Source organism: Scomber japonicus, chromosome 13 (assembly GCF_027409825.1).
Source record: "Scomber japonicus isolate fScoJap1 chromosome 13, fScoJap1.pri, whole genome shotgun sequence".
NCBI classification, from domain to species: Eukaryota; Metazoa; Chordata; class Actinopteri; order Scombriformes; family Scombridae; genus Scomber; species Scomber japonicus.
The window spans coordinates 15,520,000-15,547,871 of NC_070590.1; the positions used below are offsets into that span (position 1 = coordinate 15,520,000).

The 27,872-nt window shown below is 38.4% G+C and overlaps 1 protein-coding gene across 1 annotated transcript; it reads left to right on the forward strand.

Annotated features, from left to right (window-relative positions):
* The first annotated feature begins 567 nt into the window (after positions 1–567).
* Positions 568–27,858, forward strand: lrch2 (leucine-rich repeats and calponin homology (CH) domain containing 2). Its single transcript, XM_053331601.1, is given in 22 exon segments — positions 568–615; positions 618–894; positions 8,619–8,763; positions 9,014–9,140; positions 9,232–9,337; positions 9,585–9,721; positions 9,856–9,986; positions 11,267–11,354; positions 12,054–12,150; positions 12,276–12,373; positions 12,735–12,802; positions 14,170–14,274; positions 14,775–14,843; positions 15,254–15,316; positions 17,737–17,785; positions 17,962–18,102; positions 18,446–18,496; positions 18,609–18,672; positions 21,764–21,876; positions 26,622–26,759; positions 26,916–26,993; positions 27,677–27,858. Coding segments are annotated over 22 exon segments (2,313 nt in total). The 3' UTR covers positions 27,797–27,858.
* Positions 27,859–27,872: the final 14 nt, after the last annotated feature.

The following is a 27,872-nucleotide window of genomic DNA, read 5'->3' on the forward strand; positions in this document are numbered from 1 at the left end:
GTTATCACTGTAAGGTTCTGTATAATCATTTTTCTTCATGTAGCTTCTATTCTTCAGTCAGCCCATTGCTAATCTCTCATCAGCAGCAGTAAGCACAAGACAATATATAAGAATTGACACAGAAAAAAGGTCAGTAATGACTCTAAGCATGCTGCACATTTTAAAAATATCACATATAATGCAACATGTTTGGTTGTAAAATGTAGGGCGTGCACCAATATATCAGAAAGATATGTACCACATGACTTCTTTAAACATCTGACAGTGTCTCTAGATTCGTTATCACAGTGATTAATCATAGTTGTTTAAATTAGTCAATAACCATCCTCTGGCCTGCAGGCAAGGACATTTGACTAAGATTGCATGAAGGGCCCCTGCCCCCTGCGTGCTGCACTGGGGCCCCTGCTGGGATTTGGGTATATTAGCAGGTGGGGGAAGAGTAAAAGCCTAAAATGGCCACCATACCATCCTCACCATCACCATCACTACCATCATCACCGGCAGCAGCAGCACTACCTCAGAAGCCCATCCCCTAGCGTCAGTCCGGGGAATGCACCCTGGATGCGCATGGGCGGAGAGTCTGCCGCTGTGCGCTGTTATTATTGTAAGAGAGTAATTTCTTTTTTTTCTTTTTTTTTTACACGAAAATGGCGTCTAGTCAGGGAGGTGTGGGAGCTGTCACCGCTCTACAAAGCCATCACTACGCTAGCGGACCTCACTGGAGCCCGGGCATCAACCAGTACCAGCACCACCAGCAGCAGCAGCACCACACGGCCCGCAGCCTGGACCGGGCTTTAGAGGATGCCGTGTGCTCGGGGATACTGAACCTGAGCGGGAGGAAGCTGAGGGAGTACCCGGGGATGAGCTACGATCTGACCGATACAACACAAGCAGGTGGGTAGACTGTGCATGCTCAGACTCTGGGGAAACTAGGAGTCAGTCCAAATGTGCTAAAAATAAAAATAAAAAACCTGCTTTTGGAATAAAGTGAATGCACTAGCCTTTATTTCCGTATTGGATTTTTGTCTGGTTTCACAGCCGCGAATGAACATGTAGGTGACAGTATTTTTAAAGGGCTATACCGTCTATTGACCCGGCTGCTGTAAACGCACAAATATAGCCTGGTTTTTATCACTGTGTACTCGGGCTCATATATGACACCAGTTTACTACACAAGGGGCCCTGCTGCTGTTGTATGGATGTTTTGGTGGACGCCAATAGCTTTCAATACACCCCCCCCCCCTCCTCCTCCCCCTCTAACCCCCCTCAACTGAGACACATGAATGAGACGGCAGGCGCACCCATGAAGGCAGGCGCTGTGCAGCGGTTTGCACACCGAGCTGCAGTCTGCTGGAACTGAATATGAATGAAACGAGAGGCCAGTAGTAAAGTCGTGCTTGTGTGTATCATTTGCGGTGAGCATGTGATATAGGTACATGCCATTTTTTTCATTTTCGGCAAAACCAGACAAAAGATGTAGAGTACTTGCCGTCGCCCCCCCCCCCTTCCTGCCTGCATGGGTGCATATGCCCATACAGCCCCATAATCTGTCAGAGAGGAGGAAGACATTGGTGTGCTTTTGCTTTTATATTTAAGATAGATCTTGGGTTTCTGTGGGTTTCTGCAAGAAGTAGCCTATCCTTATTGTGTATTGTTTGATGTAGTGGTATGATGTAGATGAGTCAGTAGGTCAGTATTAGGCTCACGTTTTCTGGACTCTGTTATCAGGATCAGGTCTTACATACTAATTTGTGTGTCGGTTAAGAAGAAAAGGGCTTGTCTACCTTTTATGCATGAAGCTCTGTTCCAGGGATTCATGTGTCGGAGGATTTTATGTTAAACACAGGTTTTTATCCTCTAGGTGGACAGTTCAAACTGGTCATTCATCATTCTAGGGGACCTTCTGAGTCTTTACCATGGGTGGTTTCTGTAGGAGATGCTGGATCTCAGAATAATAGTAGTTTCCTCTGACATGTCCATATACCATATGGTGTTAGTCTTTGTCATGTGAAGCTCATGGCAGGGAGCTCGTTTGTTGGAGAATCCTTACCCCATGGGATTTATGTTTTCTGCCAAGACAGTTTTTTCAACCATGTGTCATATTAATAAAAATAACCTAATTATGACATATTTATTTCAACACTAAGGCATAGACAAACTCATGAGCTGTCATTATTGAGCAAGTACTTCGTACCGTCATGTCCTGTCCAGCTCTGGCCCTGTCTTGATTGTCATCTTACTCAGCCACTGTTCTAGTGTTTGATATCATATTGTGTCATTTTAAATTGCATCAACAGGAACTGGTCTTGATGAGTGAAGGCTGTAAATGTTTTGCATGAGTTGCTTTTCGGGGGCGAGACAGACTCACCAGGAAGCTATTGTGCACTATTTCTGGACTGCTGGGCTGAGTGCACACGCTTGTTATGATGTACTGCCAAAATGATGGGGTTGTCTCTATCAAAATCAAGGCTGTCCAGATTTATCTACCTCGTGTAGGTTTTTGAAATAACTGCTGTTATTGTGAGGGTACGTTATAAAGAACTGATAGTAATCAAAAGAAGATATGGATACGAGAGCATACATTTCTGTCACTTTCACAGAGACTAATCCATTGACTGTGGATGCTGCAGTCTTTTCACTTTTTCTTTCACATCTTCATTTCAATGCCTTGAGTAAAAGGTGCGACGGAGGGAAGTCTCACTTTCAAATGTGCAAAAAGAGATCAACACCTCACAACAACACACTTTACAGCAACTGTGGCACAATCTATCGTGAAAAGGAACAACGCACAGTACAGTCTTTACATTTCTGTGGAAGCTTGCAGGATGGATCACATCAGTAACCTTTCAAATAGAATAAAAAGAAAGCTCATTCAGATTTCATCAGGCAGTGATTCCTGAGATGAAGACAATTTTGAAAACAGTTTTTTCTTAGTGTGTTATTACAATATCAATCAATCGATTCAATTGCTGATTTAAAAACTGAAATAGGGTTTTTACACAGAGCAGGGTCTATCTGAGTGGCCATCTGACTAAACAGCAGCAGAAGGCTCCAGTGTGTGTCGAGAAAGAAAAAAGAGAGAGGCCTGCTCACACTAGGGTGTCTGTTTGCAGTGTGTTACTAGCAGTTTGTCTCCAGTCAGTTTGTTTTCTCATGGGAAAGCATAAGGGCTCTGAGCTGACGCCCTGACCTTGGAGAGGGGCTGGGGAGCAGTACATCAAAACTGGGCAGATGTTCAGGTTTCTATCCCAGCATGCCCCTGCCTGCCATTATCTTACCCCAGAGGGTACAAACCCACACACACGTTAGACAGTGTGAGGTGCCTCCACTGCAAGCAGTATACAGTGTGTGCTTACACATGTGCATATTTCTCGAACACAGTGTGTCAGATGCTGTGCTGTGTGTGTGGTAGCTCAGGATGAAACCTTTTAAATAAATGTTGCAGATATTTTAAAACAACAGGTTTTTCTGAGAACATAATGATTTATTTACAGTATACTTTGGATTATGGAGGAGATGGTGGTTTTAGTTTCTTTTATGACTGCAGCACAGTTGAAGACTGCACAGAATCTGTCATCACGTTACATATCTCTCGCCTTCTTGTATCCTCTGTGAAAGGTTTGGTGTTACATTTAACAGCCAAATACAGTTCAGAAAAGAACGTGAGGTCAAAAAGCGATAAACAAGTGTGATGTGTGCCTGAGGGTGGAGAGTAGTGATTTGGCCGCCAAAAGCAAACCACAAACTGAAAGATTTGCTATGTTTGTTAAGTCTATGTGTGTTCTGTGTATCCACACTGCTACAAATCTGTCTCCAATCCAGAGCCAATTTGAACAGGTGGCACAAATAATACTGCACATTTTATTTGACTATATGTGACTTGCAGAGATTATATCTCACACTGTAAGAATGCATCTTTGTTGGCACATTCTTGAGAAGTTTGGTCCTCTAAGATAGCTCGTGAAGGACAGTCTCCACAAGGACACAACTATCAACCATTTAATAATCAACCAGTGTACGCACTGTAATAGTCACGGCCCATTACAGTGCAAGCACACTGCAGGTCAACTCAATTATAAGGACATAGGCTTGGCAGTTTAAAACACAACAGAGTGCTAGACTGTGCGACTCGTGCTCAGTGATCCGCCTTACTGGAAATCAAAAGAAATACTCCTAGTGTCATTATAAACCCTGTCCTATCTTTCCCTGTGTCATGGCGAATCTTTTAGGGGTAGCAGGCATTGCTGGGTGGCTACTCAAAAAATACAAACACTATCCCCCCGAAAAACTTTTTTCACTAGAGAGATACAATATAGATTCAAGTGATTGTAATTAACGTAAACAGCTTGAAAAAAGTAGACTGTTTCTTCCCTCAGAGCAGCTTGTTGTAAATGTGTCTGGTCATGTCATATGCATACCTGTCAGCAAGAACATGCCTTTTCACACCAATGACAAATATTTGGATAGTGAATATAAACTTCCAAGAAAAATAATGATTGGGAATAATAAATGTCTCATGTTTTCCACAGTTTGTATTGAGAATGAATGATTTGTTATTTTTGCTTGAGTACCTCATTCTGATCACACAATGAACAGTATGCTGAATGATTTACTGTCTGTTGCTTACTGGAGATTTTTTCTGAGAGTCGGAATTTTTTTTGGATTAATCAATCAATAATTTAGGCTATATAATATCAAAATAAAAAGAGGATAAATGCACATTTTAGTGATATTACATCTTTAATTGATTATTGTCTGAACAACACTTAAAAACATTTAAAAACAGATAAACTGCACATCCTCACATTAGAAAAGTATGAACCAGCATGCATTTGTACTTCAACATAACAAAAATTAAACTCACAGGCAGTTTATATTCAGTAAGTTATATTGTATAAGTCTCCTAATGACATGATGAAATCTCGTGTGTCATATAATGTTGGCTTTGCTATTTTTAATGTCAACATATTTCAAAGCCTGGTTTGATCAGATCAGAAGATTGTAGCAACATTTCACATATGTGACTTTGTTCATCAGTGGTTAGTTGTGGTGACAAAGTAAACATACAGCCTACTGCTTCACTTTTTTTGATGCAGAATACGAGTGAAACATGTGATTTTTGATTTCATTCCATTTAGTCAGCACTTGCAAAGGTGAAAGATAAAGGGAGCATGAAAAATATGTGTGAAACAAATATTCTGTAGAACTATATTGCTTGCCAAAACAATTTTTTATTCTTATTTTAATTTGTAGTTATCACTGCGCTCTTCATTTCTTCTCACATAACAAACCCCCGGGCCACACCTTACACAGAGCAGTCCACCCATTCACTCGATCACTGTCCGCCAGCTCACCCGTAGACTGCACACCCCTGGTATGATCCCCGCCCAAACAGATTGATGCCAACGATTAAGTGACAGTCAGATTAGACCCTACAAAAAGACACTAGCCTCAGTTGTGAGGCCTCATTGCCCCTATTATAATTGCCGAAATGGCCCATCTAAAGTTGATGAAGAATCCTAGTAAGGCATTACCATCGTTGATTGACCTGAATGCATGACTGGACAAACACACCTGCAGAACGTGACTGCTTGACCTGAGCATCCAGCAGATCCTTTGAGCCAGACACTGTGGCGACATCTGCAGCAGGGTGAAATTAATTAACCCCAATTAATTGTTTTTTTTACTTTCCTTGTTTTCATTAAATTGAACCTTGTAACAAAGCTGTCCAAGACCTAAAGTTAAGATCTTTAGAATTGCAGTCAAGTATTGTGGTGTCTGCAGTTTTTGATGTGTGTTGTAGACATTAAGTGATATGTTTGCTTTCTTTGATGGCAGGTTGAACTTTTTAATTTATTTTTTTCTATTACTATTCCCTGTTACAAATCCCTATGCAGCCACTGGCAGCGGAGAAAGAGACATTAGTCTGCTATTTGATTCAGCACTCAGCAGGATATCTATTAGTATAGAGTTTGCTGTGTCACAGGAAGACAAAAAGCCAGACATCATCTGCACAACCAACATAAATGAATGGATTGCTGATTTAGCGTGAGGGTGCAGTGGAGTGGAGCCTTGGCGAAGGGTCTCGTCTGCCTGGCGGGCCTCATCCTGCGGGAGCTCTGGCCAACCGGCAGGTTTGATAAAAGGCCCGCTGTGGGCCGCAGATGGCTCATGGAGAAGGAGGGTGAAGGGGTTAGAGATGGACAGGCTTACAAAGACTGCCTCCACCCCCTCACATCAACCATCGACCCACATGATTCCTCTGCTACAGAAGAATCCCCAGTTGTGGGGCTGCAGGGAGGTATACAGCTGGGTTACAGCACCAAGCCTCAGGGAGAGGCAGAATTTACTCTTAATGGAAAATGAGTACACCCTGTGACCTCAGCTTTGTTCTTTCCCCATGTGATAATTTCTGTTTCCCTTAACCTCTCGACTGCTTTTCCCTGTGTGCCACTGACTGTCTCATGGTCTGCTTCTCACTTCTGCTTATTGGCTGCTGTCAGAGTTCAGACCACAGCTACAGAGTGAGGCCTATCTGGTCTATTGTTGGTCATTTAAGGCTTGTCATAAACGAGAGTCTATTTAAATGCACAATGCACACAGTGAGCGTTATCACGTCTCAGGGAGTGACACTTTGGTATCTACATAGAAATATTAAAATGTTATATTTGAATAAAAGCAACTGAAATTACATTTTGTGCGTTCTTCATGCTAATTTATGCACACACTCCTCTTACCAGGTGGACACAGTGTGCCTGTGAAGCCCATTCATGTCACATATAGCTTAATTCTTTAATTAAGGGTGGTAGCATATACAATGTAATTGCATGTATTTAGAGCCTGGAGGTGCAGTAGTGTTAGCCTTTCTAGATATATAGATGAGGCACTTCAGTTAGGTGGGACAGAATAATTGAAAGCTCTGTATGTTTATCTGGTGCTGTGCAGCTCCTCACATAGGTCTCTAATTATTATGTCACCCTGAGATAATTCAGGAGACAGGAACCTCCACATACACACAAACATGCACACACACACACACACACCAATTTGCATCAGCTGAATCAATATGTGTCTGAAGGTGAATTCTTAATGCATGGTACTCTTTACATGTATTGCTCTCAAAGTTCCTCATGTATCTGCATGTTTCCTGTTCAAATACCTTTTTAGTCAGGGTTTATTTAATTGAACACACAGAGAGAAACAGACAAGACAGAGACATGTGTGGACGTGTGTGCATGTATGTGTGCGTGTGCAAGGAAAAGTCTTGAGCTGCGTGGGCTGTGTGAGTGATTCAGAAACCCTGAGGGAGAATGTGTCCCAACTCAGACCCTGCATGATCCACACAGATAAGGTGAACCTCCAGAGTGAGCATGGGTCTGGCTGATAACACAGATTCTAATTTAATGTATATATAATAATAACCATTCACATGTACACAAGATATATTAGATGAGCCCTTCCCATTTTAGACACTTGATGAACTTTTTCCAAAATATTTATGTATTTGATTTGATTGACCCCATAATCAACCCTCTAGTATCACCCTTAAGGAAAAAATGCATGTGTAGTCCTGCTGCATCTAAGAACTGCAAAATCATCAATATGTTACTTGCTGGCATCCAAATATTTTTTCATACTGGGCAGATGCAGATAGGAGGGTGTGCTCATATTCATTGAGTGGAACATGCATTTAAATTTTTGTTGGGAAATATAGGCAACTGCTCTTAGCTGATTAATGTATAGCTGAAATTTTGCAGTAGTAAAGCGGAGCACATGAGATATAGCGGGTCTGTAACATCTTTAACTACAGTTTGTCCTTTATTGATTCAGCATGGAGCAATTTTACCTCTTTCAGAAAACTTAAATGCAATCAATAATAGGAGAATCTTTACAGAAGGATTCCACATTTTTCAACACATCAATACACTTTCAATCTTTTCTAATTATCAGTTTTTCACAGAATAGAACAAAAATACATTAACTTATAATCATTTTTTCTGATGTCATAATTTCTATCTCGTTTGCCATCATCAGTTTGTCCAATATTTTGGTTTATGATCAAATATTAATGAAATTCATATAAAATAATTAATTATGATCAAGCTCAGAAAGATAAATTATATCAAAGAAGAGCTAGACATTTTTCATGAATTATTCTAAACTATCCAGTGGTATAGAAAACATACCACTCTTCAGTACAAAAAGTAGCCCAACTCTGTCTTTTTGAACATTTTGGTGGTTGTCTTGTGTTACTCGCAAATGATCATTAAACAAAAACAAAAGATGAGTGAGCTCAAACCCTTTCCACCCATTCATACAAACTAAATCCATTACTTGGCCACTTCCAGTCAGATCGATAATGGAAATACTGAGATATTTCACTGCCAGTAGCACTCAAACCATTGAGGCCCAAGACTCTGTTGTAATCTTAGACCAATGTTCAATAAAGAAGTACGCTGCCCACTGCTCCATCAAAGAGACATATTGATCAGTCTCAAGCCTTTTGTTTTACGTGTCTCAAGCAAACAAAATGTGCAATACCCAGATCTCCAAAAATTCTGTCTGTGTCATGGGTCTGTCCAAAATGCACATATTTCATCAGCATCTGTGTCTTGCAGATCTGTCCAAGAACCGTCTCACAGAAATCCCTCCAGAAGTGTGTCTGTTCGCCCCCCTCGAGTCTCTCAACCTCTACCACAACTGCATCAAGTGCATCCCAGAAGCCATTATCAATCTGCAGATGCTGACTTATCTTGATATCAGGTGGGTCACTGTTCAGTTTTGCTTTGCCTGTATATTTTTCATCAAATGGGACTGTGTTCAGTGTTTCTGTTCCCCTTTCACTTCACTGACATGACAAAAACACTCACATAAAAGAGAGGGATTTCCTCTTTTGCCCAAACACCATATGCTCACTGCTACATGCACATTACGTGACACAGAAAAAACTTGACAGAGCATGACAATTGCGTGCTACTCTCAATATATGTCAATATTTTGTCTTTATCTACAGCCGAAATCTCTTATCAGTTTTGCCAAAATACCTGTTCAACCTCCCCCTCAAAGTTCTGCTTGTGAGCAACAACAAGCTCGTGTCCATCCCCGAGGAGATCGGCAAGGCCAAAGAGTTGATGGAACTGGTAAGCAGTGTGTATGTGTCACAGCATATAAACTTCTGCAGATTGTATTGCCCAAGTAATCACATCTCCTACACTCTGTCTCCCCCTGCAGGATGTGAGCTGTAATGAGATCCAGGTGCTGCCAGCTCAGGTGGGGAGGCTTGTAGCCTTACGAGAACTCAACATCAGGAAGAATTGTCTTCACATGCTGCCTGAGGGTCAGTCCATCACTCTTTGTTTTTTCTCAGTGTGTTCGTCAGAGATGCCCCCCATGATTGATTTGGTTGACATTTTTGGCAGACATCCTTCTCCCCTGCCTGCCAAGAATCACACTTCAGGGTGTTAAAATACTTTGCATCAACGTATAAAAGTGTTCACTTCATTCCTGATTGCATGTTCATAGTATAAATGTACCACATTCAACAAAAGCTATTTATAAAATTCTTCTCTTTTTTGTCCTTGCAGAGTTGGCTGACTTGCCTCTCATTCGACTTGACTTCTCCTGCAATAAGATCACAGAGATTCCTCCAGCCTACAGAAAACTCAGGCAATTGCAGCACATCATCCTAGACAACAATCCTATGCAGTCTCCACCGGCACAGGTATGTCCATACATGTACATTGATGTGATTACATGTTGTTTGAACCTGGTTTAATTTCCCCATAGTGGTCAGATGAATATGTCTCTCTTTCTTGTGGTTACAACAAACTCCTTTTGTGTTTTTTTTTGTTTCAGATTTGTCTTAAGGGCAAAGTGCACATATTCAAGTACTTGAACATCCAGGCATGTCGGTTGGATAAGAAACCGGACACTCTGGACCTTCCCTCCCTCGGCAAACGTTGCCTTCCACAGCCGCTTACAGATAGGTACTAACACATTTCCCGAAATATTGTTTAATAACACGAAGTGGCACATAATACATGTATTTATCATTTCCTCATGAGAACTAGTGGTCCTGTCAAGGTTGGTATAGGGAATAGGTCCCAAGGAGGTTACAAAAATCATCACAACTCTGTAATTTCAGATTTTAAAAGCTTTGTGACCTCTCAAAATAAAGAAAAAAAACTCCTAGGAGAAGAAGACAGGGTATATCTAGCTGCCTAATATGTATCAACATGCCACAACCCAAGGGACAGTGAAAGTGTGACCTTGACACACACACACACACACACACACACACACACACACACACACACACACACACATAGGATGTACTGTATTATGTATAATAATATAGATATTAACATTGAAACTTTCATGCCAATAAAAATCAGAGAGAGAGAGAGAGAGAGAATGAGGGAGAGAGTGAGAGAGAGAGAGAGCGAGAGAGAGACAGAGAGAGAGAGAGAGAGAGAGGTGGAAAGATTTTTCTGAAACAGGATGCACATAATTTAGATAAATGGTCTGTAGTGTTTGTCACGTCACGTTTCGGTATCAGCTCCGGTGAAGAAACTTTTTTTCACATGGTATGTTCTAAAAAGAGAACACAGTACACAGCAAAAATAATTATTTTATCAAGAAAGGGCAGACTCTTAGGCTACTTCCCACAGGCAGTTCAAAACCATATGGGCAAATCTTTTGAGCAAACATTCTCGCTCAAATGATCCAAACTAAATCCTCAGAAAATAAATGAAGAAAAACCGCAATATGATTTTCTTCATTTAAGGCTGCATATTTTTTCAAAATGTCTGGGTTATTCAGTCTTCAGTGAGTGAGTTTATAGTGTGACTTTCCTGTTGTAAATGTTGCTGTTGCTGCTCTGGAAAGAATATTCAGTTATGTTTGTGTTATAAATCAATTCTTACCCTAGTTTGAATTAGGATTACTTCAGAACACAGTGTTTACATCATTACTGAACATATTAGTTTCACTTCTCTTCTTTCTAATGCATGAGTGTACTGTGGAAAAACTACTGTTTTTTTGTATAAATATTGTGTCCATTTTGTGTCAAAAGCTCCTGTAAATGACCACACACATGGTTCGATGATCTGGAAAAAATGTCACTGCTGGTGTGGGGGGGCCTATATGCCAGAACCCATATGTGCACACAGAATTGTGCTCTCCATGGTCACAACAGCACCACTGCAAAATCCAAATGCTTTTATTTATACAGACTTAATCAGCTCTTTGTTTTGCATATTTACAGCATGGAAGATTTTTATCCCAGTAAGAACCATGGGCCTGACTCTGGAATTGGTAGTGACAATGGTGACAAAAGGCTGTCTACAACAGAGGTAAGATTGGTGCACAGTGCACAGGATTAAGGATATGGGATAAGCATGTTAACATGTTTTACTACTTTTGAAAATGAAACATTTTGAGATACAAACTGTTTAAGTGTGTTTGTGGAATATTATTTGTTCTTGGATACACTAAAACTAATAGACTAAAGTCTTTTTGGTTCAGGCTCGGGTAGTGACGCTCACAAGCTGTCTGTTGAGGATGAAACTTAATTCAGGCATGCAGTCTGCAAAAGAGAAGCAGCCAAGTGCAGCAAACAAATCTGAATGATCCAAAGCATTCAAACAGACAAAACAATGGCTGAAACCCATACATTTCAGCTCATTTTATTTGCTATGTATGCAAAGTGTCGCATGGGAAGGGAACATTTATCATTATTCAGTTTTCAAATTTCAACTCAATATAGAGGCAGCCAGTAGTAACACTGGTATATGATCAATGTATAAAGATAAATATCATGGTTAGTAAGACAACAAGACAGATGAAACAGATGAAGTAGAGAGTGAATTCGGTGAAACTGTGAAGCAGAGTCGACAGATAGATGTATAGAGTGAAGTTTAAAATAACAATCATATGTTAAGATTTCTATTTAGATATTTAGAATAGAAATACGACAATGCAGGTACACTGACCAGCACATAAGTTCATTTGAACCAAGCCCAAACTTCACTCTCGTTCTCTTTCTCCCGTAGCCTTCAGATGATGACACAGTCAGCCTGCACTCTCAGGTTTCAGAGACAGCCCGTGCTGATGCCCTCTCGCTCCTCTCCAAAATGGACTCGTGCAAAGGTTACCGAAAATAAGTATCACATTATCCCTTTGAAAGCAATAACAGAGAGACGGCGGTTGTTGAATGAAGTGCCTAAAATGTGCCAGTTTATGTGATCAACGCGGATGCTTCCTCCCTCTATCAGATCAGGATCTCTATGACTTTATAGAGCCCAACCCACACGAGGATCCTGCTCTGTCAGAGTGTGATGGGCATCAAAACACCCATGTGTCTTGTATAAAGGTATGAATTCAGTATCTTTGTACTGTAGTTTTTTTTTTAATTTTTATAAGTGCAAATATGTATGTGAAACACAGAGGGCAAGAGATGGTTGAATCCAAAAATGATTTTGTATGTACAGTACCAGTCAAAAGTTAGGATACACCTTCCCATTCACACAAATCAGAAAGTGTGTCCAAACTTTGGATTGGTACTCTATGTATTTGCACACATGTACTGTATGCGCACACACTAGCGGTCATACCTTATTGTGAATCTGAAATAATTCAGTGAAAAATAATGACAAACATCAAGAAAATGTATTTATGGGAAAATAAATTTCTGTTTATAGGTCCCTGACATGGCATGTTTGCGTGTGTTTCAGGAGCTGGAAAAAGTTCTTAACATGTCTCACCAAAGCAAAGATAAAGACAGCTGGAAAGAGGAGTCTGGGTGAGTGTATTATTCAATAGCTCAAGTGAACAAAAAAACTTGTCTGGACGCGAGATGTGATGACACACCTTGTACCTCTAATACATGAGCTGCTTTCTTGGTTATTACTGTCACTGGTTACAACATTTTTTTATGAATGGTGTCTCTCATCACTTGAATTAAATATATGAAGCTGTATAAGCAAAGATTTTCTACAAATAACTGCTGTAAAACAGGAGATACAGACTGAAAAAATGGTCAATAATAAGTTGACAGTACCTGCTAATAGTTACAGTAGGTAACTGCTGCTGCTTTATCTGCTGCTTGGTATACACACACTTGCATGTAGACAGGCCCTTCCATTGCCAGCTACAATTGTACATTGCGTGCCTCAGCTTGAAAACTAACATGTTGTGACTGCCGGACCTGAGAACCATATCATCCATTGTGCACATGGACATACGAGAAATTCAGTCAGACAAAGATAATAGCTATTATGAGTAGCAATATTTATTGCATAAAACATCTGCAAGTATTTTTGGAAGTTTATACAGCAACATTTTAGAAAATCATATGCACCTTGATGTACTGTACATGGCTTAGTTTATTTACACATGATTATATCAGAGAGGCTTCATTGTTTTGACAACTGTGTTGAGGCTTTCTGAATGTATTGTTTTGTTTATGTTGGCGCATTCATCTCTTTTCAAAACTTTTTTGAGATTTTGGGTAAGGGTGTGACGATACACTCAGCTCACGAGACGAGACATGATATTGGGTTCACAAGATCGAGACGAGATGAGATTTTAACTATATTTTTAAGAAAACTTCAATGAGGAAATAAATGACTGTTCTTTTATTTGAAATTCACAAAATGGAAATTGAATTGAAATGTTTTAACTAATCATCTTGTAATGAATCACTTTAGTTCTATTTCTAAATATATAATTATCATATCCAGTATGCAGCACTGTAAAAGGTTTCCCCATATAGATATTTTATAGATGGATAATATTGGTATTTCTGGAAATAACAATCATAAATACAAAAGTTAGATACAATCACAAATACTAAAAAAGTAAATTAAAGAGTAGAAACAATTCTAATATATAAATATAAATGTAACATTATAAAAAGAAGACATGATGTGCAAATGAGCGATAGAAAACTGATCGTCTTTTTTTTTTCTTTGGTTTCTTTGGCTTAATTATAGCTTCGCCAGACAAAATTCACTTTGACGAAAAATATCGCCACGTTTTCGTCTCACGAGATTTCGTCACACCCCTAATTTTGGGGCAAATTCTCAAAATGTTTTTGCATGATGTTTCAACCGGTGATATCAAAATTGTGAACTGTTTGTAGTAACTTTGATCCTGAACCTGTTGCAGTTCTGACAAGGAGCAGCTAGTTGAGGAAGAGGATGATGAGCTGAAGGAAGTGCTGGATCTGAGGAAGATTGCTGTTCAACTTTTGCAGCAGGAGCAGCAGAATAGGTTTGTGGTTCCCATCATCTCATCACGAAAGCCACCTCCCACTTATTTAAACATTCTACAATGTTTTGCTTTAGTTCAGATATCTATCTTGAATATACAGCACCTCTTTCTACTCCTGCTTTCTCTTTACGCACCATTAATACTGAACTGTGCAGTTCCCATCAGTCTAACAGTTTACAGGGAAGACTGATTCTGGGAATCTGATATGTATTGCTTTTATGGTTTTTCCAACTGCCCTCATGTGTGGAAAATAATGATTGAATGTTACTCAGAGTTATAACCTATCAAAAAACAATCCTCTTGTTGTTGGTAGAGCAATTCTCTGTTTCACAATATCCATACACGTCTCTTTAAATCAAGTAAAATTTCATCATCGTGTGACATTCTACCTCTGTGAAGCACAAAACTAACTCTCATCACTTTCTCCCCCTCTGTCCCTGTGCCTGTCTGATCGTCTCCTGATCATGGCCCTCTCTCTGGACTGGGCTGCTGGCTTCCAGACGGCGGTCCTTAATTTGCAGAGCAGAGAGTCTTATTCACCGACGGAGAGTGACTGGCCGTGCTCACAGGTAGACTTTCTTTATCATCATCTACAGACAGTTTGTGTGCCACACCAAAAAAATGAAACAACATATCTCTGGAGTGTTTCTGTGCCTATTTGAACAAATACAGTCCATCCTTTAAATACCACTATTAACCAGCCACATTCCATATGAGCTGTTTCTGTACTTGAACATATGAAAATGCCACTAAACCTAAATCATTACGCTGCTAACTGTGATCTGAATCCAGTGGATATAATGTGATATCTGTGGTTGTCATGTTTGATGTGTTTTGTACGTTTATGAAAAGTTTCAAGTGGAATTGTATGTTTAATCTATGTAATGAAACTGCTTAACGCAAAATGAATTTCATTATAATTGGATAATAAAGGTGTGTTGTGTTGCTCAATTGCTGAAATTCCGAGTTTTGTCTGCAGATTCCTGAGTCACTCTGGAAGTTCCAGCAACAAACCGAGGCCGCCACCTCAAACAGCTCGAAGGTATATTACTGTGCCATATATTCAGTCCTGCTGATCAGAGGAGCACAATTAAAAAATATACAAACCAGCAGATTCTCACATGTAGAAGCCTAAACCAGCAAATGCCTGGCATCTGAGCTTGAAAACTTTAAGGGCTTAGAAAACATGCTCAGGTTGATTACAGAGTTCTGTATTGTTAAACTTCTGATTCTAACTGGTCCTGAAGACACAAGAACCACTCACACAAAAATATTTGTTCTTAAGTGGGATGTAGATGAAGGAAATTTGTGGGATTTCTCTCTTTTTCATCTCTAGAATTATAATATCCTAACTAAGGAACTCCATTTGATTCAAAATTAATTTAATAAATAAGTTCATTATTACAAAATATATAAGTTCATTATTATTAAATATTCATCCTTTATTATGATATATAATCGTATCATAATGTTTTAGTTTCATAACATCTTCCTTATTTTCACAGTAAGAGAAAAAAAGTTGCAATTATTTTTGTCACAGTACAGGCTGGTGGATGTGTTTGGGATTGAGCAAGTTCCAGTGGGGAGTAAACGCTTAACGCTTAAAATAATACTTTCATATTTATGTCAAGCTGGTGATATATGTACATATAGGGCCTGATTTACTAAAGGTTTGCGTGTGTAAAAACGTTTGTAAACTTGACATCACCCGCAAAAGATAAGCAAACTGATCTACTAACACAGAGCACTGAGGTTTGCGTCTTTCAACTGTGTAAGATAGTACGCACTGTCCATTTAGTACGTTTGTCATAATGAATATGTAATATGAGGCGTTTCAACTCCAGTGTGCAAAATACAGGGAGGAGAAAATGCAAATATGTTATTTAACACACGCAATGTGATTTACCAAACCTGAAGGTATTATTTCTGACGCTAACTGCGTCTATAAATAAGAAGAAGAAGACGGAGGCACAATGACAGAATACGTACAGGACAGATTTTTTCCACCCGTGTTAATATTTTTGGAATGGAATATTTTTGGTTTTACTAACAGCATTGACTTTGTCACAAATACTCTCCCATATGTGTGTTTTTCTGGTAATATTTGTTCCACTCTCTTCCATTAGAACCTGATCACATTTCATTTTGCGCTTGCAGCTTTCTGCTCGTCCAAACTCTCCATTCAGACACACAAAACCTTCATTTAAATACTGCTGTCTTCACCGTGTTGCAACTGTTCATTTACGCAGTTTTTCTTAGTAAATCACCTGCAAAACGAAACACGCAATATATTGCACTGTGCACGCAATTTAGTACCCACTATTTGGGATCTTAGTAAATCAGGCCCATATTCCCTAGATGGAGCGCTGTTGTTCTGTCCAGTAAAAACATGAAGCATCACTTTAGGTTCAGACAAACATATGTGGCAGCTACAATTGTTGGATTTCATTATAAGACTATAATAATGGGAATAATACCATATATCAAAATGCTACATATTATAATGTGTAGCATGCTTGAAAATATTGGTTTTCAAATTTTCAAACAGGCGTTATTTTAACTGACCACATATTTGGAGTTACTTTCAAGTAACATGTTACTTTCTTGACAGAAAAAATATTAAATCTTAATAAAGTGACTTATTAACAGTCCCACCGTGAATATTACGATAGAGGCCATTCCTGCAGCAGTGTACTTTTATGATGCCACAGCTCTGCCCTGCTGGCAGGACCTCACATCTCTACAAACATCAGAGCAAAGGTTCAGTTTGGCTCTATCTTGATATATCAACCACAGATTCTAAGTTAGAACAACTAACTATTTGCTTAAAAGATCTTAAAACTACAGTCCATGACAGAACAATAGTATTTTGAAAGAGTTTTTATTCTCTGCCATTGCTTCAAAACTAGTGTTTCAAAACTAGTTGATGTCAAAATCATAGAGCAAAGAAGGATCAGCCAGTGAGCATGCAGGTCCAACCCACTGGCAAGAAGTCATTCTGCTCAGAAACTGCAATAAAAATATAAGGCTAGGCTACTATGTTAATGTGAAAATAAGGAAGACTGGATTATGATAAGATTATATTACATAATATTGGATACCTATGTCATAATAATGGATAAATATGTCATAATAATGTATTAATATTTCATAATAATGGGGGACTTTTTGTGACATAGCTTAATTGTGAACAGACATGTAAACTGTATTGGGTAATTTCACTTGAAGTTTAGTTTATTTCTTGGTCCCTCCTTAATGCAGTTTCTTTTACCTCCTTTCTCCCTGTAATCCCTTATAACTACCATGTACCCAGTTCTAATTGGTACCTCATATGTACAAAATACACTTGTATTTGTGGGCTGTAATCTTAAGAGTTACCAGAAAGGCTGATAGTGTGTAAATGTTATGTGAATGTAAAACAACAGATATAGTCATTCGATGGTACTTGTGTCTTTATCCTAGTGCTTCTCTGGATGAAGGAAGCAGTGGAGCATCAGTGCTGAGTGGACAGGTACAAACTCTTTCACTTCAAAGCAAACATACAATCTGTGATATTCTTGCATCTATCAGTCATTTGGTTTATGGCTACATGTCTCCTATTCCTCATGTGATGTTATGTCTGTGGGTGATGCAGATCTCTGAAAAGTAGCTAATGGTTTAAATTATTTTAACTGTGTGCTTTTACAGCCTTCATCCTCCTGCTCCTTTGATAGCAGCCTGAAGACAGATCAGTCAGATTCAGAGCCAAAGTGGCCCGAAGTCCCACCTGTTCTAAATCAGAATGAAGATCGGCGAAGGACCAAGTACCTTAGAAAAGATTATCTGAAGGTATCAGCTTTTTATTTGTGTTGGTTTCAAGTTATCCATCTCTGACATTCCTGTTGCTAATGATGCATTTTTGTTTGTGGTTGTTTGTGAAAGTTGTATTTAAAAAACTGTCCAGAATCATATGGAGACCTTACTGTGGACAGTCTTAATTCTTTGTGTCTTCCAACATGCACTAAACTGCTGTGAAATCCACCAAAAATAGTCTGCAACAGATGACTCTTTTGTGTCCATGGTTGAACTGTCCAACTGGAGACTGTGAATAGAAAAAAAGTCTGACAATAATATAAACATATAATAATAATATCTATAATAATAAAAACTATTTTTTATTGCTTCCTTACAGTACAAGTGTCAGAGCGCTCGGAAAAACTCTAGTGGAAATGATGATTGTGAGGTGAGTGTGGGAAACCTTCAGTGTCAATGAAAATCCAAATTTTATCATCTAAATCATTTTCTGGTGATATGAGAATGCATCATTATGATTTGAATGGGTATTTTGTCTCCAGGAGGGCTTGCGCAATGCAGATTTTAGCACCACCCTAACAGTGTTTGGACTAAAGCCAAGATCAGGTAAGACACAGGTACAATGTGTAAGAATTGGCCAGAGTTTAATACATTCCAAAATTAAATACAATTATCAACAGAATGTGATTAGCTCCAGCTAACTTGAATAAGGATAAAGCAGTTCAATCATGCAGCTCTTCTAGACTTTTAGACCAAATAGATCAAATTCTCATTGTGAAATGAGTGATTTCATGTGGGTTGTGATGCTCAAAAAAATGTATCCACTGATTCAAAAAGACCCATACACTTACATAATCTCTTTCACAATGTAATGAGAAAAAAATATTATTGGGCTCATTAGCATTGCATGAAGGTAGGGGTGTGACGATACACTCAGCACATGAGACGAGACGAGACACGATATTGGGTTCACAAGATTGAGACGAGATTTTAACTATATTTTTAAGAAAATGAAAAATTAGGAAATAAATGACTGTTCTTTTATTTGAAATTCACAAAATGGAAATTGAATTGAAATGTTTTAACCAATCATCTTGTAATGAATCACTTTAGTTCTACTTTCTAAATATATAATTATCCAGTATGCAGCACTGTAAAAGGTTTCTCCATATAGATATTTTATAGATGGATAATTTTGGTATTTATGGAAATAACAACCATAAATACAAAAGTTAGATACAATCACAAATACTAAAAAAAGTAAATGAAAGAATAAAAATAAAGAATCCAATTATCACACATTATAACATATTGCTAATAAAAAAACATTAAATAAAAGTAAAAAAAAAAAAAAAAGTCCTGTATCACATAAATACACAAGTAGAACAACATATAAATAGTGTTATAATTTGGTAGTGTGACTCATTTTACTTTTTGCATCATTAGGCTTCTGTCTCATCACACCCCTGCATGAATTTGTAATAACCTTTATAACAGCACATGATGTGTTGTAACATAGTGATGTCAATTTGATGAGAGGAAGAAGATGTAGTACTGTTCAGAGCCACCAGGAGGAATCCTGTTGAAATGTTTACTGTAGGACTGTAAATATGTCACTTAATTAGGTGTTAATAGTTTTTCAGACTAGAAAGTAACTATGTAGAGTCCCAAAATGTGGCCAGTTTATCCAAATAAAGCCTATTTTGAAATGCACATTCATGCAGCAGCTGGCTACTGCTGCGGTTGCCAGCAGTGAGACATCTGCTGTTCAGCTGGATCAGATTAACCACAATGGGTTGCACCAGCCATGTGAAAACTGGCCATTTGGCATCAAATCACATCATAAAAAGCTGGATCAATATTGAGACATTAATTGTCAATAAATCATTTGCAAAATGGTATGCAATAAATGTGTTACACGTGTAAATATTTATTTGTTACTTACAGTTATGTTGTTATCTCCATGGAGATATGGAGATCAGTAAAAAACTGCTTAGCATAGTATTTTGACATCTTGACATAGCCCATATTCGCAGTAAACAGTGAGATTTATGCTATATTCAATGAGTGATAATGGTGGTGCTGGGTGCAGGCGGTGTGGGGGGGGGGGGGGTGTTGATGTGCTGCCCCTTTTTGTTTGACTCACGTTACCAATGTTTACACATTGAACCTTTAACGTCTTAGCGCAGTGTTTTTCCTTTTCCTTGAAATGACTGTGAACTCATTGAACCTGAGGTTGAAAATACAAAAATAGCCGCAGGGTGATAATCTTTTGTAGGTGTAATGATAATGTGTGATACAGTACCAACTATGTGTGCAAGCGAGGAAATTCAGTATGATACCAGTCCATGTCAGTTTCGATCACTCATTCTGGTAAGATTTCTTGTAAATGTTTTTCTCCATGCATCTGTCAAATCAGTGAGTAGAAAACAGTTTACATTAAATACCTTCAAATCCTTTTACTGAGCCTGTTTGCACTAATAGGTAATATCAGGATCAGGACTGCGTAAACATCGAAACTGCGCTCTATTTTAACACAAGGCTCAGATCTGTTGTGATGTGAACACTTATGTCAACGTGCCAAAATATTTTTTTAGGTGGAGCCAGCGTTATTCTCTGGAAGTGAAGAGAGAGTTTCAGAGGAATTGTTTATCTGATCCATTAGCAGTCAAGGACAAGGCACAACAGGGTTATTGTGCATTGATTTAGAACTGTCTTTATACACAGTTGCACAGGATCATGACAATTGCCTCAATAATTCAGCTGGCTCATAAATGATCTTATCAGCAGATCGAGCATTGTTCAGCATCTCTATAAAAATACAATGGAGTGTTGTTTTCACTTGTCAGAGATTTTGCAGCTCTGGTCATGATTTAGTTGAATGTGTATTTACTTAAAGTATGTAAAGGTGTTAATAGCACATTGTTTTGAGTTTAAGGTTGTTTTTTTATTTTCATGTACCCAGGTTTAACTGTCAAACAGAGGCATGCATTAACAATTAAAAAAAGACAGAAATGGCTTATCGATTGATTACCATTCAGAAAATGTCTGAATTAGTTTGGAAATAAAACATGACATTATATCTTTATTTTCTTGATTAAAAATTGTGTCTATTAAATGATAGTTAAATGATAGTGAAAAAATGTTGTTACAATTTCCCAGAGTGAAAGTTAACATCTTCTGATTAACAGTGCAAAACCCAAGAATAATCAGTTGTATGACAAAGAAAATCATTAAATCATCACATTTAAAGTACTGAAACTAGCTACTTTTTGGCATTTTTGCTTAAAAAATTATCAGAACGATTATTTGTTGCAGCTCCAGTAAAAACTTTTTCTCTTTGGATTGTAATTTGTATATAAAGTTACCTTACCATGAAGGCCATGGAGTCACCCCTATTGTGTTGCAGCATGAGAAATAAAGATAAAAACGCCACAAGATGTTTTTCTTTTTACACAATCTTTGTTTCTTCTTGGCATTAAATCCTCTTTATCAGACAAAACATAATAAACATAATTCATGTGTGGAGATCATCTACAGACAAACTGAGAGCTTTGGTTTTTGGCCTTGTAAGTAGACTTTCTCTGTATAGCAGAAATGTGGGATTCTCAGTAGTAGTCAGTAGTTATTTCTAGGATTTTTGTTTCCTTACTGTTTTTTTCAGAACTCAACACAATGCATTCATTTGTAATTTCAGCCTTCACCAGAGGAAGCCGACAAGAGTACAGTTCGACAGATCCCAGTTTCACTATGAGGAGGAAGATGGAGCACTTGAGAGAGGAAATGGAACAGATAGGACTCCTACGGCAGGTCAGATGCTTCACTGCTTGTTTATGCTTGAGTGCTTTAAACAGAGCATTGAGTCATTCATGGGTCAAAGCTTGTCAGGTCAGTGATACAGAAGTATCCCGGCTGTATTTGGTTTATAACTGCAACATTGTTTGTCATGGCGCGCAGGTGGTCGAGTGGTTAGAGCGCATGCCATATACGTAGCCCACCCCGGTTCGAATCCCGATCGGAGGTCCTTTGCTGCATGTCACACCCCCCTCTCTCTCCCATGTTTCCTGTCTGTCTACTGTTAAATAAAAAGGCGTCTAAACATTGTTTGTCATGTATCTACCCTATCATAGATCAATCAATCTTTATTTGTATAGCGCCAAATCACAACAGAGTTATCTCAAGGCACTTTACACATAGAGCAGGTTCTAACCAAACTCTTCAGGTTTTAACTTTAAAGAGACCCAACATTCCCACATGAGCAAGTACTTGGCAACAGTGGCAAGAAAAAACTCCCTTTTAACAGGAAGAAACCTCAGGCAGAACCAGACTCAGAGTGGGAAAACATCTGCCTCGACCGGTTGGGGTAGAGAGGAGAGAAAGGAAGGATAGAGGAGAGAAGCACAATGAAAATCAACAATGAAGCTAGAAGGTCCGGGACTGGAATCTATCATCCGGACGTCTACAGGCCCAGATTACCTGTGAGACCAGAAAGTACAGACAACTCCGGGGAAGAAGTTTAGGTTATTGAATGCATTAATACTACATGAATGTTAATGGATATAGAAGGATGGATAGAGAGAGAGAGAGAGAGAGGAGGAGAGAGGAGCTCAGTGCATCATGGGAGACCCCAGCAGTCTAAGCCTATAGCAACATAAGCTAAGAGCTCAAAGAGCCCTAACTATAAACTTTATCAAAAAGGAAAGTTTTAAGCCTACTCTTAAACGTAGGGAGGGTGTCTGCCCCCCAGACCAAATCTGGAAGATATAGACCCTACCTTTACATTTAAGTGAACTTTTTCTCAGCACTCACTTACATCACCATGTGGCTGTTTTATTTATTTTTTCTCAAGTAGAAAGTTGCAATTTGAAATGACCAATTTCCTGTCTCATTTTTTGTAGTAGTGGTGCCACATTGTACTATTAGTACTTTTAAGAGGTAAGACTAGTCATTTTTTAGTACTAATAGGAGTAGTACTATTACTGTCACAGTTTCTTTGTAGTAGTTGATGCACTGCACTATGCTCTCTCATTATGAGCAGTTTTTAATGCCTTGTTAGACTACCATGTCTCCTTATAAATAGCTGCCACTTCAGACATTGTGCAGACACAAGTGGCACAATGATTACATTATATTATACAAGTTACTTCAGAACTGTGAACATCAACAATTCACTTTCCAGTGTGTCTTCTGGGAATAATTGCCTGTAGTGCACATGCCTGTATTGTTTGCAGTTGGAATGTATTCAAGTGAGTATGTGTTTACTCTTGTCTGGAGTTCCTCACAACAGATGAGTCACCACATTAAATGTTCAATGTGTAAGATTTGACCAGAAGTGTAGTTTAAAATATTTCAAAGTTAACTGAAATTAACAAGACAATGTGAAGAAATAAAAGTTTGACATTATGTCAAAGACCTATATGTATTGTGTTGCAGAGATATATACTGAAGTTAGCATGCTAACCAGATAGCCCCAGCCTCATCTGACCTTTAATGTCTTGTTATACCAATAGTGAGCCACTGTGAGTGTTCAATTTTAGTCCAACATGAGACATGAGACATCTGTTCAATCTGATGAACTGCACTGGGTTGCACCCAGCTATGTGTAAAATGACTCATTTGCGGTTTAGTTTATTTTATTTTGGTGTTGTAGTACATTGTGGTAAACTGCATTGATAGTAAAATATCATGTCAGTAAATTAGGTCTCTACTGGATAACTATGTTGTGAAATGGCGTTCAGTTAATGAAACAATGATGCTGTGTGGTGGAAAAAGAGCTGTTCTAACATTAGTGAGTTCTGTGAAATTTTATGATTTATACTGGGGCATGTGTGTAAGTATTTAATGGTTAGTTATGTTCTAACTTATCTCCATGACACAACCGCTATCTGATCTGTGCATCTTCTTAACTAAACTGTGCATCTGTGATCTTCTCCAATTTACCTCAGGCTGTAATATGTTGTTTTATGGCCCCAGACTTTGCAATTATTAACATTCATACCTTAATATTATTATAATAATGCATATTATTATTGACTGATTGTGAACAATGTCTGCTCAAGCCACACCTCTGTGATCACATAGTTGGTTAAAGTTTATACTGGTGAGGTATATAAAAGCTAGCATTTAATGTGATATTGTATCTCACTGAAATAATGTTAGTTATTTGTTTGTGGATTCGGACCATGACATATCTCTTTTTCAGGAACAGTGAATAATGTTGTGCTGTATTTACAGTTACAGGTACAAAGATAAAGAAGACAAGATTGTGCACCTTTGGTTGTGTTATAATGAATGGACCCAATGGACCCAATAATAGAAAGTTTGAACAAACAATGTGCAAGCATTTCCAAACTGAGCATCTTGTTATTAACAGCATATGGTCCTGTCAGCCTAACCTTTACCCTGGTGCTAAAGCCTCAGATCACTGTTATTGTAAGAGTCAATTTTCCTGTAAGCTCAGATTGCCACTCCTTAAAAAAACAACAGTGAAGGTAAGTTAACATCTTAATGAGACATAATCAAAGAAGACAGGAGAAGAAAAACTGTTATAATATAAGATGTGAGCCAGATAGTCTACAAAAAAAATGATAGAGGTCATGGTAGGTTGAGACAGAAGGATTAGGATAGGGCAATTTGATAAGTAGGCAGAGAAAGCTGAAATTCAAGGATGACCTCTCAGGCATCTGCGAGACCACGGAGTTAATGGCAGGATCTCCACTCTGTTGTCTCTTGTCACAGGCTCAAATGGTTGCATCATCACCCCTCAAATACAAAAGAATGTCCAGACTTATAATATCACAAAAACAGCAACAACAAAAAATGCAAGGCATGCACAGGCAACACTTCAGTGCTGAGAAGAATAGAAGAGACATTTACTGGCAAACTGGCTGTGGACAATAAAAGTATTTTCTCACAAAGCATTTTAACCACAGCTTCATTCAGTGGCTGTTCGGAAGCATTTTATCTTATCATAAGATCTTCAGCAGGTGGTCTTGTTGTTGTGGAAAATTCAAACTTCTCATCCACGTTGGCTTAAAATGTTGACACTGGAAAGTCCATTCTCGTAAAAAGTAACTGACTTTTTCCACGATGAGTAACGATCATTGGGCCAGATGCAAGAATATGTTTGTATTTTTCTTCTTAAATCTGTCGTACTTTTTTTGTAAGGTGCCACGTCGGATTCACCAAACACTCGTATCACCAGGAAACAGTCGTAAATGACATGATGAATCACACCTGTTCTAAATGAATGCACGTACCCAAGAATAGTAAATTAACATGAATGACGCCCCCCAAAATACCATATAAGGTCAGACGTCTGGCAGGTTGTGGAGAAGCTCCATTCATGAAAATGACACTAAAGACTAAGAATAAGAACTTTACGAGCTCTCAGACTAAGGTCCTGCTCTCAGAAAAAGATCAACAGAAACACATATTATTATTTAGTGTTAGTGGTGGAATTAAAGGTCCTGAGAAAGACCAAGAATGAGGATAAAATGAGCCGTGCTGTGAACGCTGTCTCAGCTGTTGCGCGCACCGTCACAGAAATAAAAACAAAAATGACTGAACATGAATTATGCCAGGGGATGTCATCAGCCATGGAGTGAAACTATTACTTCGATAAGCAATATTTCAATTAAATGAATAAAAGTTATTAATAAAAGGTCAGTTTATATTGTGGAAAAGTAGCTGTGGACAAGTCACTTTGTAGTTTTGGCCGCTAATATTTATTTTGTAAGCTTGCATTATATCAGAGTTTCAATTGTCAATTTAAATGACTGATATATCTACCTAAATTGTTAAATAGCATACTTCTTTGTACTAAATAGCCTAATAAAGAATAATGTCATCATGATTATGGATTCAGAAGTGCAATTTAATGAACGGGACATACTTGCATCAACCGTAGTTCGCACCCATTACTCAGGGGTCTCTAAAATACTGACAGTATAATATACGCTCAGCCTGCGGATCAACATTATTCATTTCTCTGTTAAGTGGTAGTCAGCATACAGTGATGTTAAAAAGAAAATCCAAGTCAGTTGACTCTGAAGCTCAACCGCTGATGTTACACCTGCTGCCAGACTGCTGTCAGCTGCGAACACCAGGGATGACAAACTGTTCTGTTTGCAAAAACAGATATCCCTGTTTGTCATTATTATTCTAAAACATGTTTTTTGTGTACACCAGCAAGCATCAAACAGGTGTTTTTATTTATTTTAAGAACGGCTTTTGTCAGTTCTTGCAGATTAACAATTAATTTATGATATACGAGAGGTAAAAATATTAATATTTTTATTTTATACACATGATGGCATCAATTTCAAACCAGATCACACAGGTTTGCTTTTTATCACAGATGTACACAGTTGCCCACATATTAAATCTCAAAATATCCACTCTTATAGGTTACTTCAAGTACCCGACAGAATGAACCTTTAGGAATTATAAGATGATTTATTTAATTATAAGACATTCAGCTCAATCTATTGCCAGTGCCAAGTGTTACATCAGAGGAAAGTGATGTTATTATGTTTTTGTGCATGTGTTTGCAGAACATCGAGTCTAGACTGAAGGTGTTACTCCCAGATGATGTTGGAGCTGCTCTCATGGACGGGGTTGTCCTTTGCCATTTAGCCAATCACATTTGTCCTCGGTCAGTCGCCAGTATCCATGTACCATCGCCTGCAGTGGTAAGTGCACTGAAACTCCAAAACAGCATCTTTTAAGTTCATATCACAAATGGCACAGAGTTATAGATTCTTGAAATATACTACTTTAACCTTACAGCTTTGTGACATGTTTTTGTTTGTATAATATGATTGATTGATTAATGTTCTGGTTTCCAGCCAAAGCTTAGCATGGCTAAATGCCGCAGGAATGTGGAGAACTTCTTGGATGCCTGTAAGAAGCTGGGTGTCACACAGGTAACAATATTACCAATTCATCATTGTCATTCATGCATTATTTACAATTTATTCTGAAATCCACTGCACAGGCTTTCCTTTGTTTGTTTTTTAATTTTAAGATTAATGATATCAGAGCGCTGGAAGATATTTATGAACCCAAAACAAAACTGACTGACTGCATTAAATCACTCCAAATTATAAAATGTCCCTCATTGGACTAGAATCCAGATTTACTCAACTGTGTCTCCCAATAATGGAAAATGGAAATAAAATTATATCATTCAAATTCTATCAACACAACCAAAATGTAATTTTAGTCCACCCAAATTACAAAAGACAATAAAATGTTCTTATTTTGCTTGAGTGGTTTAGACGTACACAGATACCTTTACAGACTGATTTTCTGCCGTCTCCCTATACAGACTGATGGCATTTCATTTATGTGCTGGTGCAGACAAGACTAATAATATATAAAATCAGTGTTATAGATGGATGTAAACCACAAAGATTTGTGAGAAATTCTCAGGTTTTCCCCAGAAAAACTGTAAACGATTTAACAAATGAATGAATTAATATTACATTTAATTAGAGACCTGTGTAACGGCAATAGATCATAGAAATCTCAGAGGCAAAATCTCATGTAAGCCACAACTGTCTGGGTTTCTTGGTGTAACTGACAGAAACCATCTCTACTAACTTAGGACAAGCTGTGTCTGCCCCATCACATCCTGGAAGAGCGTGGTCTGGTGAAGGTGGGTGTGACTGTTCAGGCTCTGCTGGATCTGCCGACATCAAAGCCCACACAACTGTCGGCTATTTGACACAAGCCTGAAGTCATCCAGCCTGCACCGCCCTTCCCCAGCCCCTAACATATCTCCTCCAATGCCAGGGACCAGA